General features: G+C 47.0%; 1 protein-coding gene and 1 pseudogene across 1 annotated transcript; both read left to right on the top strand.

Moving 5' to 3' along the window:
* Positions 1–8,413: 8,413 nt before the first annotated feature.
* On the top strand, positions 8,414–10,966 carry LOC143601440 (plasmodesmata-located protein 3-like; annotated as a pseudogene).
* A 38-nt stretch (positions 10,967–11,004) lies between these two features.
* On the top strand, positions 11,005–11,334 carry LOC143601439 (uncharacterized). The gene has a single exon (XM_077078846.1). The coding sequence runs from the start codon at positions 11,005–11,007 to the stop codon at positions 11,332–11,334; it is 330 nt and encodes a 109-aa protein (XP_076934961.1).
* Positions 11,335–12,193: the final 859 nt, after the last annotated feature.

Below are 12,193 nucleotides of genomic sequence, written 5' to 3'. Positions count from 1 at the left end.
GTGCATAAAGCTAGAACTTTATTTTTCTCCAGTTTTTTCAAACTTCTACAAAGATGGTTAGAGAAATTCCGGTAACCACAACCCCAGCTACTGGGATGAACACCGGCAACACAGTTTTTACGAACACTACCCCGGCTACCGAAGCCGGGGCAAGTGAAGTAAATTTTACGAACACTACCCCACTTACCAAAGCTGGGGCAAGTGCAGTAAATGATCACCTATTGGGATCCACCGATATCCAGTTTGAGAAACGAAGACTCCCCCGCCAGACTCTCGATGAAGTTAAGGCATGGGCGGAGGCACGACAAAAGGAATTCCAGGCTGAGTTGGACGAACGCTTGCGTTCCGTGCAACAGGCCGACGAATTCGAATACTGGGAGGATGACTCGGAGGAATCCGACTCCGACGCGAACCCTCGCCATAGGGCAAAAGGGAAGCGTAAGGAAACGGAATCCCAACCGAAAAGGCATTTTGGACAAGCCTTCAAACCATAAAGCACAGGTGGAAGTCCACGGGACTTCTCTAAAACGTTCAGACCAAACGTTGCAAATGCAGGAACGTCCAAATTTGCAAGGGACATTGCTGAAGCAATCGCCCCAAAGAGTGCCAAACAAATGCCTAACATAGGCACATATGACGGTATATCTGATCCAGACGATCATTTGAACAGGTTCATAGCGGGGGCAACCGTCAGTAATTGGACGGAACCCACGTGGTGTTACATGTTCCAAATGACGCTGGTGGGGGCTGCTAGAGCATGGTTCGATCGTCTACCGGTCAACCACATCTACGACTGGGCAGACTTCCAACAGAAGTTTAGCCAACACTTCAGCCAGCAACGAAAGTATACCGAGGAGCAATGGACAATCCTCAAATGCATACGAGAGGAAGATGAATCTCTGCCAAACTTCATCACTCGCTTCAACTCAAAGAAGCTAAGTTTGGGCAATATCAGCGAAGATCTCGTTCGCGCTGCCTTCATCCAGGGCGCACATGACCCAGAGCTCATCCGCACCCTAACGGGTAAAGATGGCATGCCATCCACATGGGATGGCATCATGACAGCAGCAAAACGCTATGCGGAAACAGAGAAGCAACTGGGTAGAGATCTCCCACAGAGCACAAACCTCTACACCCAGAGGACGAGAGAAGACAACGTCCTCACCGCCCGACTAAATAAAAAACGAAAGCTAGGCATTTGGCAGTCAAGGGTAAACTTTGACACCTCATCCGGCTTGCAACATCGGTTGGACGGAAGGGATAATGTACAGTCGCACCGGAACTCCAGATGGACGCCACTCACCAAAAGCGTCACTGAGATATTCGCCACTGAAGAGCTCCCATGGCCAAAGCCTCCAATAATCCGACATCGTCACGATGCTGATCAGAGCAAATACTGTGACTTTCACAAGACAAAGGGCCACAACACTGAAGAATGCATAGATGTAAAAGATATGGTCGAAGCATTTGTCAGAGATGGGACGCTCGCGCACCTCGTGGCGTAATAAAGGCTGAGCAGGCGAGTGCGTATAGAACCCCAGCTGGGAAAAACACGAATCAATTCCAGCTTCAAAATCGAGACTACATGCTGCGTAAAGAACGAGATCCCGAACCAGGTGCGTATCGGCTCGATGGCACTCCCATCCCAACATGGAAGGGAGCTCATTTACACAGTGCATGTAAATCAATTCCAATTTGTAAAGAAAAGGCCAAGAGCCACTTCTAATGGAAATGATTCTCTTTAAGAACACCGAAGCTGATGATTTTACATTTATACTTTTCTGAACTAGTATGCCGGTTTTCACCGCATAATTACGTCGTCATTGCATGGGAAGGCGGTCCTACCCGCACGAACCCAGCAACGTGACAAACCTTCACGCAGGTCAGTTGAAGGGGAAAAAGTTCAGCACCCAAAAATGAAAGTGTCGGTCTATCCGCATGAATCATTAAGAAAACTGAATAATAACCTATCAACAACCGCGCATCGAACGGTTAAACTATCCAACACTGGTGACGGCATTCACATTACGTGAAGTCGTTGCGTGGGAAGGCGGTCTTACCCGCACGAACCCAATAACGTGGCAAACCTTCACGCAGAGTCAGTTGAAGGAGAATTCAATTATCCCATTAAATGAAAGTGCCGGTCTATCCGCATGAATCATGAAAGGAAAATGAACACTAACCTATCGACAACCGCGCGTCGAATGGTTCAAAACAAAATTCTTAAAAAGGATAAGAAAAACCTACACGCATGTCAGATAAGGGTAAAGTTTTGCCATCCTACTAAGTGCAAGTGACGGTTCTACCCGCACAATCACGAAAGAGGAAGCAAAACTTCACACCTATTATCAACCACGTTCAAAGGTTAACTTATCCTCAAAAGGTAAGAAAAACCTACACGCAGGTCAGATAAGGGTAAAGTTTTGCCATCCTACTAAGTGCAAGTGACGGTTCTACCCGCACAATCACGAAAGAGGAAGCAAAACTTCACACCTATTATCAACCACGTTCAAAGGTTAACTTATCCTCAAAAGGTAAGAAAAACCTACACGCAGGTCAGATAAGGGTAAAGTTTTGCCATCCTACTAAGTGCAAGTGATGGTTCTACCCGCACAATCACGAAAGAGGAAGCAAGACTTCCTGTTATCAACCACGTTCAAAGGTCAACTTATCTTAATGCCTTAGAAATTTCGAAAAGGAAAACCTACACGCAGGTCAGATATAAGTTAAAGTTTAGCCATCCTACCAAGTGCAAGTGACGGTTCCACCCGCACAATCACGAAGGAGGAAGCGAAACTTTAACCCACTATCAACCACGTTCAAAGGTTCTTATTCTAAACACTTGGAAAATTGCTAATTTAAACTAAGTATGCAAGTCATAATTTTATAAAGCAAGGAACCCAAAGAAGGAAATAACAATCTTATACGCAAAAAGATTAATATTTCAAGAATATATTACAAGAATGGCCGGGAAACTACCCGCCTAAAAGAAAAAAAAAAAAAAAAAAAAAAAAAAAAAAAAAAAAAAAACTACAAGTCTTAGCAATGGGAAGGGATCTTCAGGATCAAGCTTCAGGGACGCTTCCACTTGGACCCGCTCCGTCAGAAGAACGGGGTGGTTCGAGGAACGCTTTGAGGACAGCTAACCCATCATCAGCAGCAGCTACTTCGTCCACCTTCTCCACCACTGGATGCGGGAAGGCGGCGTATTGGTTCAATGCTTGGTCATAAATGGCTTCGGTATCCACATTGAACAAAGGGAAGTTGGAAGGCGGGACGCCTTTCTCAACAAACCCTAGACCAAGCAAGAAGCCGGCCTTTTCCCCATCCTCATGAGAAGCGTTGAGGGCTGCGGTCATAGCATCATCGTAAGAGGTCTCTGAAAAGACCCGACGCACAACCTACAAAGAAAACACAAGTATTAGAACCTTTTCTTACAAAAGAAAAGCGTGAAGATAAAACTAAACATACCTGAGGCAACGCTTCTCGAAGAAGCCATTGGAGGGCAGCTTGAACTTCGTTATGGGCGCGTTCGGCTTCGCTCTTGTTAAGGTTGGCAAGTAAAACTTCCTTTGCGGCAGCCTCTTCGACGCCCTTAAGCTTCCGCTGGGTCTGGTCAAGCACCCCCCTCTGGTCCAGGATTTCCTGGAGTTTCTTGGCATCTTCCATTGCCAAGGCATCATGAGCGCGTTGGAGAGCCTCTAATTTGCCTTTCAGCTCCTCATTCTCCACACGCAAAGGCTCAGCAACGGCTTCAGCCTTGGCAGCCCTCTCGGTTGCGTTTCGCGCAGTCTCCCTGGCCAGCCGAAGCTGTTCATTCACAGCTTGGGCAGCCTTGGAGCGGGCCTCGAGTCGCGCCTGAACTTCAACCTCGAGGGCCTTGAAGGCCTTCTCCTTGTCGGCGACAGCTGCCGCCAGCTGTTGGTTCTCCTCCCGAAGAGCACGCGCCTCAGATATGTCCTTGGCGCGAGCTGCTTTCAACTTGTCGTTTTCACGACAAAGCAGCTCGACGCGCGGCTGCATCCGGGCCTGGAGAACCCGAAGCTCATTAGTTAGCCTACCCTCCTGGTAGCTAACCATGGCTTCCCCCAACGCACCCGGAGGAGCAGCGTGGCGAGCCCAGTCCACGCACTCCACAGGTGTGCGAAGGGTTGTTCCTCGGCGTATGTTCCATCGAGGAACATACACTTCATTGGAATCCGACACTGCAAAAGAAACAAAAGCAGTAAGGAAAAGATGATAAAAAACATAAGGGAAAAAGAAAGGAACCCTACGCACCTGTAGGGTCAATGACAGGCCGATAGCCGCCAAACCCATCACCTGAACCTAAAGGAAATCCATCCAACAGGTCAGGCAGACGGGAAGGTGGCAAAAATCGACGGGAAGCCCTGCGCGTACCTGATGGTCCGGCCATCGGTGCCGGTGGCGCGGGCATGGCGGCAGCCGCCGTGGTCGCCGTTGTGGTCGCCGCCGTGGTCGCCGCCTTGTAAGCAGCAGCAGTAACCGCCGGCTCTGTGAAGGATGCTGTAAAAATCGCACTCACAGCCGGCGGTGACGTCATCTCTGCCGGAACAGTTGGCTCAAAGGAATGAGCAACTGGACCAGCGGATGCAGGCGCAGGCGCCTGGGTCGACACCTCAGGAAAGCTGACCGAGCCTACCGTCATTGGCGGGGGGATACTCCCCTGCGCTTCACCCCGGAATGCGTCAACACCCACGCCTGCACAAAGAAGAAAGTGTTAGATAAATTTATAGCGATAAATCTGCAGGCATTATGATTGTACTTACGGGTTTTCTTGACCCTGAACGTACGGACGGGCGGGGAGGAACCCGATGGAGCCGGCCTCTTGGTACCGGTCACCGTCGTCTTCGTTGGTTCTCCGGAGGTAACGGTCGTAGCCTCCGGAGTAGTGGTCTCCTCACCACCGGGCTTCCCCGCCACCTCTTCACTATCTGACTCCGAGTCAGAGAGAACCATTGGATCAGCTGTGGAGGCCTTCTCCTTCCCCTTCACGCCGGCAGCAGCCTTCTTCTTCCGCACAAGGGGAGGACCATCTGCGGATTCCTCAGAAGAAGACAGGATGTAAGGATTTCCAGCAACGGGTACAGCATTGAGGGGTTCAGGATAAAATATCTCCTTACCTGGCCGCCGGTGGCTCAGGATCTCTTGGTCCGGCGGATAGACCTCCACAAACCTATCCGCCGTTTGCTCCAGGATGGGCAACTCATTGTCGTCCAGAGCACGAGTGCCCACCCGCACGGGACTGTCAGCTTCCCGCGGGAACAGGAGCGACTCCAAATTATTCCCCTCTGAAAGAAAAAGAAACAGTTAGAAAATTAACTAATATCAGCAAGAAAGACAAGACATACCATAAGGAATAGAGTTCAAACCATATTCAAGAAGGATGGGAAACCGGGACGCATCCTTCCATACCCGGCTCATCCCCAGCAGCACCATCCCGGACTCCGCAAACCGGTAAACCGGAGATTGGACCCGGGATATCTTCGCGAACCATTCCGCCTCCTGGTAGCTGGAAGCGTGAAGGCTCGGAAGCGCTTGACCCTTCTTGAACTTCATAGCAATGGGGATGGCGCGGGCAGAGATGTAGAAGAACTCCCGCTTCCACGATCGGAGACTGCGCTCGGTCACGCAGATCTTCAAACCCTTAATACGGGTTGTCAGGGTGTACCACCCCTGGACGCACCTCCAAGTATAAAAGGTCATCAGGCGGTCCACGTAGGGCTCAATACCCAGAATCCGACACACCCACTCGAAGTGCCGGACCTTGGCAATCGCCATCGGATGCACCTCGGTCAGGTGCACCCCGTGCCTCTCCAGGACACGGTACACAAACTTTGTCAATGGGAACCTAAGGTTCCCATAAACAAAGAATGCAGCATATACCCCGATCTTGCCACTGGGGGCATCGTACACAGTCTGGTGGGATTCAGGAAACTCAGGCTCGAGAGACTCGAGCATGAACTTCCTGACGATGTACTGGTACTGATCGACAGGTAGAGCACACTGGCACTCGCCAGCAGTACTCCTATCGTCGGCTACAGCTTCAGCATCATGAGAAGACATTTTTGCAGAAAGAAGAGTGATTTCGGGAAAATGCTTGCCTGAAAAAGGGGAGTATTTGCCGGAAATCACTAAGAAGAAGAAGAAGAGAGGTGAAAGTGTGGATTACAAAGAGGCCTCTCCCCCTTTATATACTAATCGCAATTAATGCGGTGAATTTAATGCGGAGGAGAGAGAAATCGAAGGTGCAATGAAACTATGACACGTGGCAAAAAGCAGGCTGGCAACAGCTGTTGACAGGACGTGTGCCAGTAATTTCGCGGCCACGCGCCCGAAAAATCGTGCCCACGCGCCAGGAAAAGCGTCTGGAATGACCATGTTCTGTCACGTCACCATAACTTCCTGCACGTCCTGACACAGTCAGAAGAAACCGTCGCACGACGTTTCATAGGTTTGGACTGTTCTTATCTTTTCACCAACTCTTCGAATTTCAAAATTCAAAAAATTTGAAAATATTAAAAGGTAAGCGGGAAAATACCCCTTACCCCTTGGCAAACAAGTAACCGTAAGACGGATGCGGGTACAGTGTAAAGGCAAAACCCTTCACATACCTAGCACCCGCAGGGAATTGAAGCCAAATAAACCTTGGCAAACAAGTAACCGTAAGACGGATGCGGGTACAGTGTAAAGGCAAAACCCTTCACATACCTAGCACCCGCAGGGAATTGAAGCCAAATAAACCTTGGCAAACAAGTAACCGTAAGACGGCCGCGGGTACAGTGTTAAGGCAAAACCCTTCACATACCTAGCACCCGCAGGGAATTGAAGCCAAGTATTCCTCGGCAACCAAGTAACTACAAGACGGGTGCGGGTACAGTGTAAAGGCAAAACCCTCCACATACCTAGCACCCGCAGGGAATTGACGCCAGGAATACCTTGGAAGTAAAGTAACCATAAGACGAGCGCAGGTACAGTGTCAAGGCAAAACCCTTCACATACCTAGCGCTCCGCTGGGAATTGAAACCAAGAAGGATCTTCTGGGCAATGCTAGCGGAAACGGAAATAACATCCCCGCATAGCGGGAACGTCGAGAACTACGTTGTTTGAAGCTCCAGGATGGAATTGGTGGTCTTAACATAATTGATCACTATGTTCAAAACTACCAAAACCTCATGGAAAATCCATACAACTGGGACTCAATGCTCCTGACTTGCGAGGAGGTTACAGACCTACCCGCATCATACCCAAAGACCAAGCAGGAAACTCGGGCATTTCTGCAAGTGACAAGGACTTCCGCGGAAAGAATCCCCATGGAAAACCTTACAAAACCCTTTTCAAAACCCTTTGCTCAAAGTCCAAAAGTTCACCTCACTTTATTAAACACGCATGAGAAGAACATTGGACTGGGGGGACTTGAAGAGGTAGGTCCCAGTAGAGCCCATTTGGTCCCGCAAGACTCACCTTAAACAGGGACGTCTGCGCAAAAACCAACTGGATCCGCAGGACCAACCATGCTCAGAGACGTGACGTCCTTACGCGCAGTACGCAAGCTGTTCCCGCAGGAAATGCCTCCCATGGTGAAGGACTCCGCCTGTTCCCGCAGCCTCGGATACAAGCCATGAGGGAAGGCCACCCGCGCAGCATGGCTACACGCACTAGGTACTTAGCTCTCGATCATTCAGTGTCACCTGAAGGAATGAGCAAAGCCGGGAGCAATCCCGCACAGAGGCGGGAGGGGGAATACTCCCGCCCAAATAAGCCAGTCTGTATACTGAAGGACCTTTTACTGTACCTGACGAGGTATGGGCGAAAGATCTGATCAGAGATACGACAGCTCACTGATACAGCATGGCGAGCAGCATGCTCCTGTACTGTATCACTATTAGCCGCTGCCTACTCACCAACTACTGTCATACCACGTGCGTAGCCGGCAGTTGGTGGAAAGGGAACAGTATACAGCAGGCCTGGTCACTATCAGCCGCTGCCTACCCACCAACTACCAGCAGGGCACGTGCGTAGGCTACTGTTGATGAACAGGAACACTGTTGCAGCCGGCCATACCTCCTTGGAAACCTACCTTCGGCTATAAATACCCCAAATGGTATGATCATCGACACATTACATTATCATATTATCATCATAATATACCTGATATCTGCTCTAGCAATCTCTTAATATACTTTTATATTTAAAGAGCAATCTAGTCTGATTCTCACGCCGGAGGGTGGTCACAAGGAGGAACCCCCCCCTTCTCAGTGACGAGCTCACGGTGTCTGTTTTGCAGGTTATCAGAAGAACCATCTTCCAAGGGTCTAACCCCTCGTGGGAAACAGCTATCCAACCCCCAGGTTACCAGTAATCTGCCCGGGGTCCGGTTAGTGTTTCTTCACAGACCTAATCTACAAAGACTGTGCAAATCAAAAGTTCCGAAACCCAACCGCGAGCTCCAAAAACCTTAAAACCCTCTACAAAACCCTAGTTTCCAAATCCTACACCCACAGTTTCTACAAAACAACCTCCGGTTCCGGCCACAAATCATCAACTTCCATCACCGGCCTCTTCCAGTGCCGCGGTGATTTATCCAGCTCCGAATGCAACATCTGCATGGAAAAGCTTCCCAACGCTATTCAACGTGCCTGCCCCCGTGACGTTAGCGCCGCTCGAGTCCAGCTTGTCGGCTGCTACATGAGGTACCACGTGTTCGGGCTCCAGCAACCGCCGCCATCGGAGCTATTGTACAAGGATTGCCGTAAAGCCAGTGGGTCTGGGTTTGACTAAAATTTAGAGGTGGCGTTGTCGGGGATACCCAAAGGGGTTGCTCACGGGAAGCATGCTTATTATGCCGGCATATATCAGTTGGTATATGTCATGGGCCAGTGTGAAACTGACATGAATGGTGCAGATTGTGTCAAATGTCTGAAAACTGCAGTCGAGATCGCCCGGAGTAAGTGTACGGGGTCCATTTCCGGTCAAGCTTTGCTATATCTGTGCTATGTTGGATACAGATATTACCCTGACGGAATCTCCGCCGGTAACTTAATTAATTTATCTGATCATTAACTAATTATTTTCTATTTTTATTTCCAAAATAAAACAGTTGTAAACTGTTCGGTTTCGGTTTTGACAAATGTGCATGAAAACTTTGGACCCGAAAAAATTGGTCTTAAATGCTAAAAACCGAAACTTTTGTTTTAGAATTTTTGAAGCCATTTGATTTCGGTTTCGACAATTAAGCATCAAAATTTTGGGCATTGCTTTTAAAGTAATGATTTTGTGCTTAAAGCATTTTATCAATAACTAATTGATTATTATATATTTATAAAAAAAATGAGATACATATTTATTATATTTTTTATAAATTATTTACAATAAAAAAAATGAAAATCTATATATTCATGTTAGTTCGGTTTTTAAAAAAACATAAAAACTAAATCGTTGATATTTGTTACGTTCACTTTTTTCGAATTCATACACACATTACTTTATATTTTGAATTTGAACGTATTCTTTTAATGTTAAGTAAATTTTATTGATATTAATTATAATGTAAATAACTATTAATAGTAACAAAAGACCCGAGGAGCAGTTGGGATGGCGGTTTTAGAAACCACAAATACAAATACATTGCAAAAATGGTGATAATCTCACTCAATTTTATGTTGAAAACTTTATTGTATTTTCTACGCATATGCAGATTTTTATGTGACTTGAATATTAAAATTTTGGACACTTAGATAAGACCTTAGGGAACTTAATGAAGACTACCTTTATTAAATTTTGTTTGGATTATTTGTTTTAGATTATTTGTTTGTGTTAAGAATATTTGTACACTGTAATTTGAAATAATTAATTTAATAGATATTGTCATATGTATTTTATAATAGTACCTTTGAGTTGTGAACAATCGGCTCACGCCTCGGTATTTTCGCCTTAGGTTGGGGTGTGACAACCAATAGATCGGTATAGCAGCTCGAGATGAAGATAAAACGGCTTTACGGACGGATCAAGGAACCTTTTACTATAGGATGATACCCTTTGGGCTAAAAAATGCTGGTGCCACCAACCAACGATTGATGGATAATAACTTTAAAGGTCAGATTGGGCGCAACCTAGAAGTTTATATGGACGATCTGGTGATCAAGAGTATTGAAGAGGACCAAATGTTACATGACATTGAGGATGTCTTTGGCACGCTGAAAAATATAAATATGAAGCTTAACCCTTCCAAGTGTTCCTTTGGCATGGAAGATGGTAAGTTCTTAGGTGTCATCATAACAAATGATCAGTTTAAAGCCAATCCGGAAAAAGTTCAAGCGGTCACACGCATGCCGTAACCTTCCTCCTTGAAAGAAGTTCAAACATTGAATGGGAGGTTAGTCGCCTTGAACAGATTCCTAGGTAAGCATGCATCCAAATCGTTTCCCTTCGTGTCCACGCTTCGAAATTGCTTGAAGAAAACACACTTCAAGTGGACACCAGAGGCGGAAAGAGCTTTTGTGGAAGTCAAGAAGTGCTTAATGGAGCTTCCAACTTTAACCGCACCACACGTAGGGAGTTGTTAACGCTTTACCTTTCGGCATTCGACATAGCGGTAGGCGCAGTTCTGCTAACGGAAAAGAAGAGCGTCCAAACGCCAATCTACTATGTTAGTAGGACCTTGGCGGATGCAGAGACTCGCTACTCTATGTTGGAGAAGTTGGTGTTGGCATTAGTATATGCATCGAGAAGACTTAGGAGATACTTTCAAGGTCACTCGATTAACCTGTTAGCAGGTTACAAATTGAAGAATGTGTTGGGAAGACCAGAATTGTCCAGAAGGTTGGCAAAATGGGCAATTGAGTTAGGCGAACACTCTATTGAGTACAAACCTAGGCCCGCTATAAAGGGACAAGTTCTGGCGGACTTCGTTACGGAAGTCCTAAATGACAAAGAGGAAGAGTGTTGATTGAACATCAACCTCCCGCGCCAATGAAATAGGACCATATGCGGTATTTGTTCACTGACGGCGCATCAAGTGGTGAAGGGTCAGGCGCAGGTTTAAGGGTCATAGATCCAGAAGGCCATGAGTTCACATGCGCTATCAAATTGGACTTCAAAAGTACGAACAACGAGGCTGAGTATGAGGCATTCCTGGCTGGATTACGAATTGCCAAAAAACTAGGTGTCCGCCACTTGGAGGCGCGGGTTGATTCAATGCTAATTTCAGGACAGATCACTAGGGTATACGAAGCAAAAAATGAAACTAGGGCTTCATATCTATCCCAAGCAAAAGAGCTTATGCAGCAGTTCAATCTTGCAAAGTCATCCACATAAAATGAAGCGAAAACAAACTCGCTGATGCTCTGAGCAAGCTGGCTTCAACAAGTTTTTAACACTTGACCAGGGACATGCAGATAGAAGTACTGGACAGACCATCGGTTCCCCAGCATCAAGTCTTTGTTATTCCGAGGGGGGCGGTCTCTTGGATGACACCAACCAGGGATTACTGATCTTCTGGAATCCTCCAAGAAGATAAGGCCGTGGCACGGAAAATCTACCACAAATCCCTACATTATCAATTGCAAGATGGAGTTCTGTAATGAAGATCCATTCTTGGCCCCCTCCTTTGATACATAGACGCAGAAGACGCGAATTACTTGATTAGAGAAATTCATGAAGGAATCTGTGGTCTACACGCGGGGCCAAGAATTGCGGTTGCAAAGGTAATGAATGTCGGTTACTATTGGCTGGCCATGCATTTGGATGCAGTAAAGGAGATCCGAAAATGTGACTCCTATCAAAGACACGTGCCAAACGCCCTCCGCCCGCGGAATGAATTGATGCCCGTATCATCTGCCTAGCCATTTCATAAATGAGCAATTGATATTATGGGTCCATTTCCTCAGGCGCCGGGGCATGTCAAGTTTTCTATTGTCGCCATTGATTACTTAACGAAATTAGTGGAGGCCAAACCTTTAGCAACTATCACGGCTACAAATGCTAGGAAATTCATTTGGGAATTTATTATCTGCAGTATTGGTCTCTCGCAAGCCATTGTGAGTGACAATGGGACATAGTTCGCGGACAAAGGTCTGCAGGAATGGTTAGCTGAATTACACATCACTCAGGTTTTTACTTCAGTCGTTCATCCGCAAGCCAATGGACAAGTGGAGCGGGTGAATACAAGTATTAA

The sequence above is a fragment of the Bidens hawaiensis genome, unplaced genomic scaffold, assembly GCF_021521415.1.
Source record: "Bidens hawaiensis isolate Kalapana, Puna unplaced genomic scaffold, B.hawaiensis_p1.1 tig00056267_1, whole genome shotgun sequence".
In the NCBI taxonomy this organism is placed as follows: domain Eukaryota; kingdom Viridiplantae; phylum Streptophyta; class Magnoliopsida; order Asterales; family Asteraceae; genus Bidens; species Bidens hawaiensis.
Note: the sequence above shows the minus strand (reverse complement) of the source record. Positions and strands in the feature narration are given on the sequence as shown.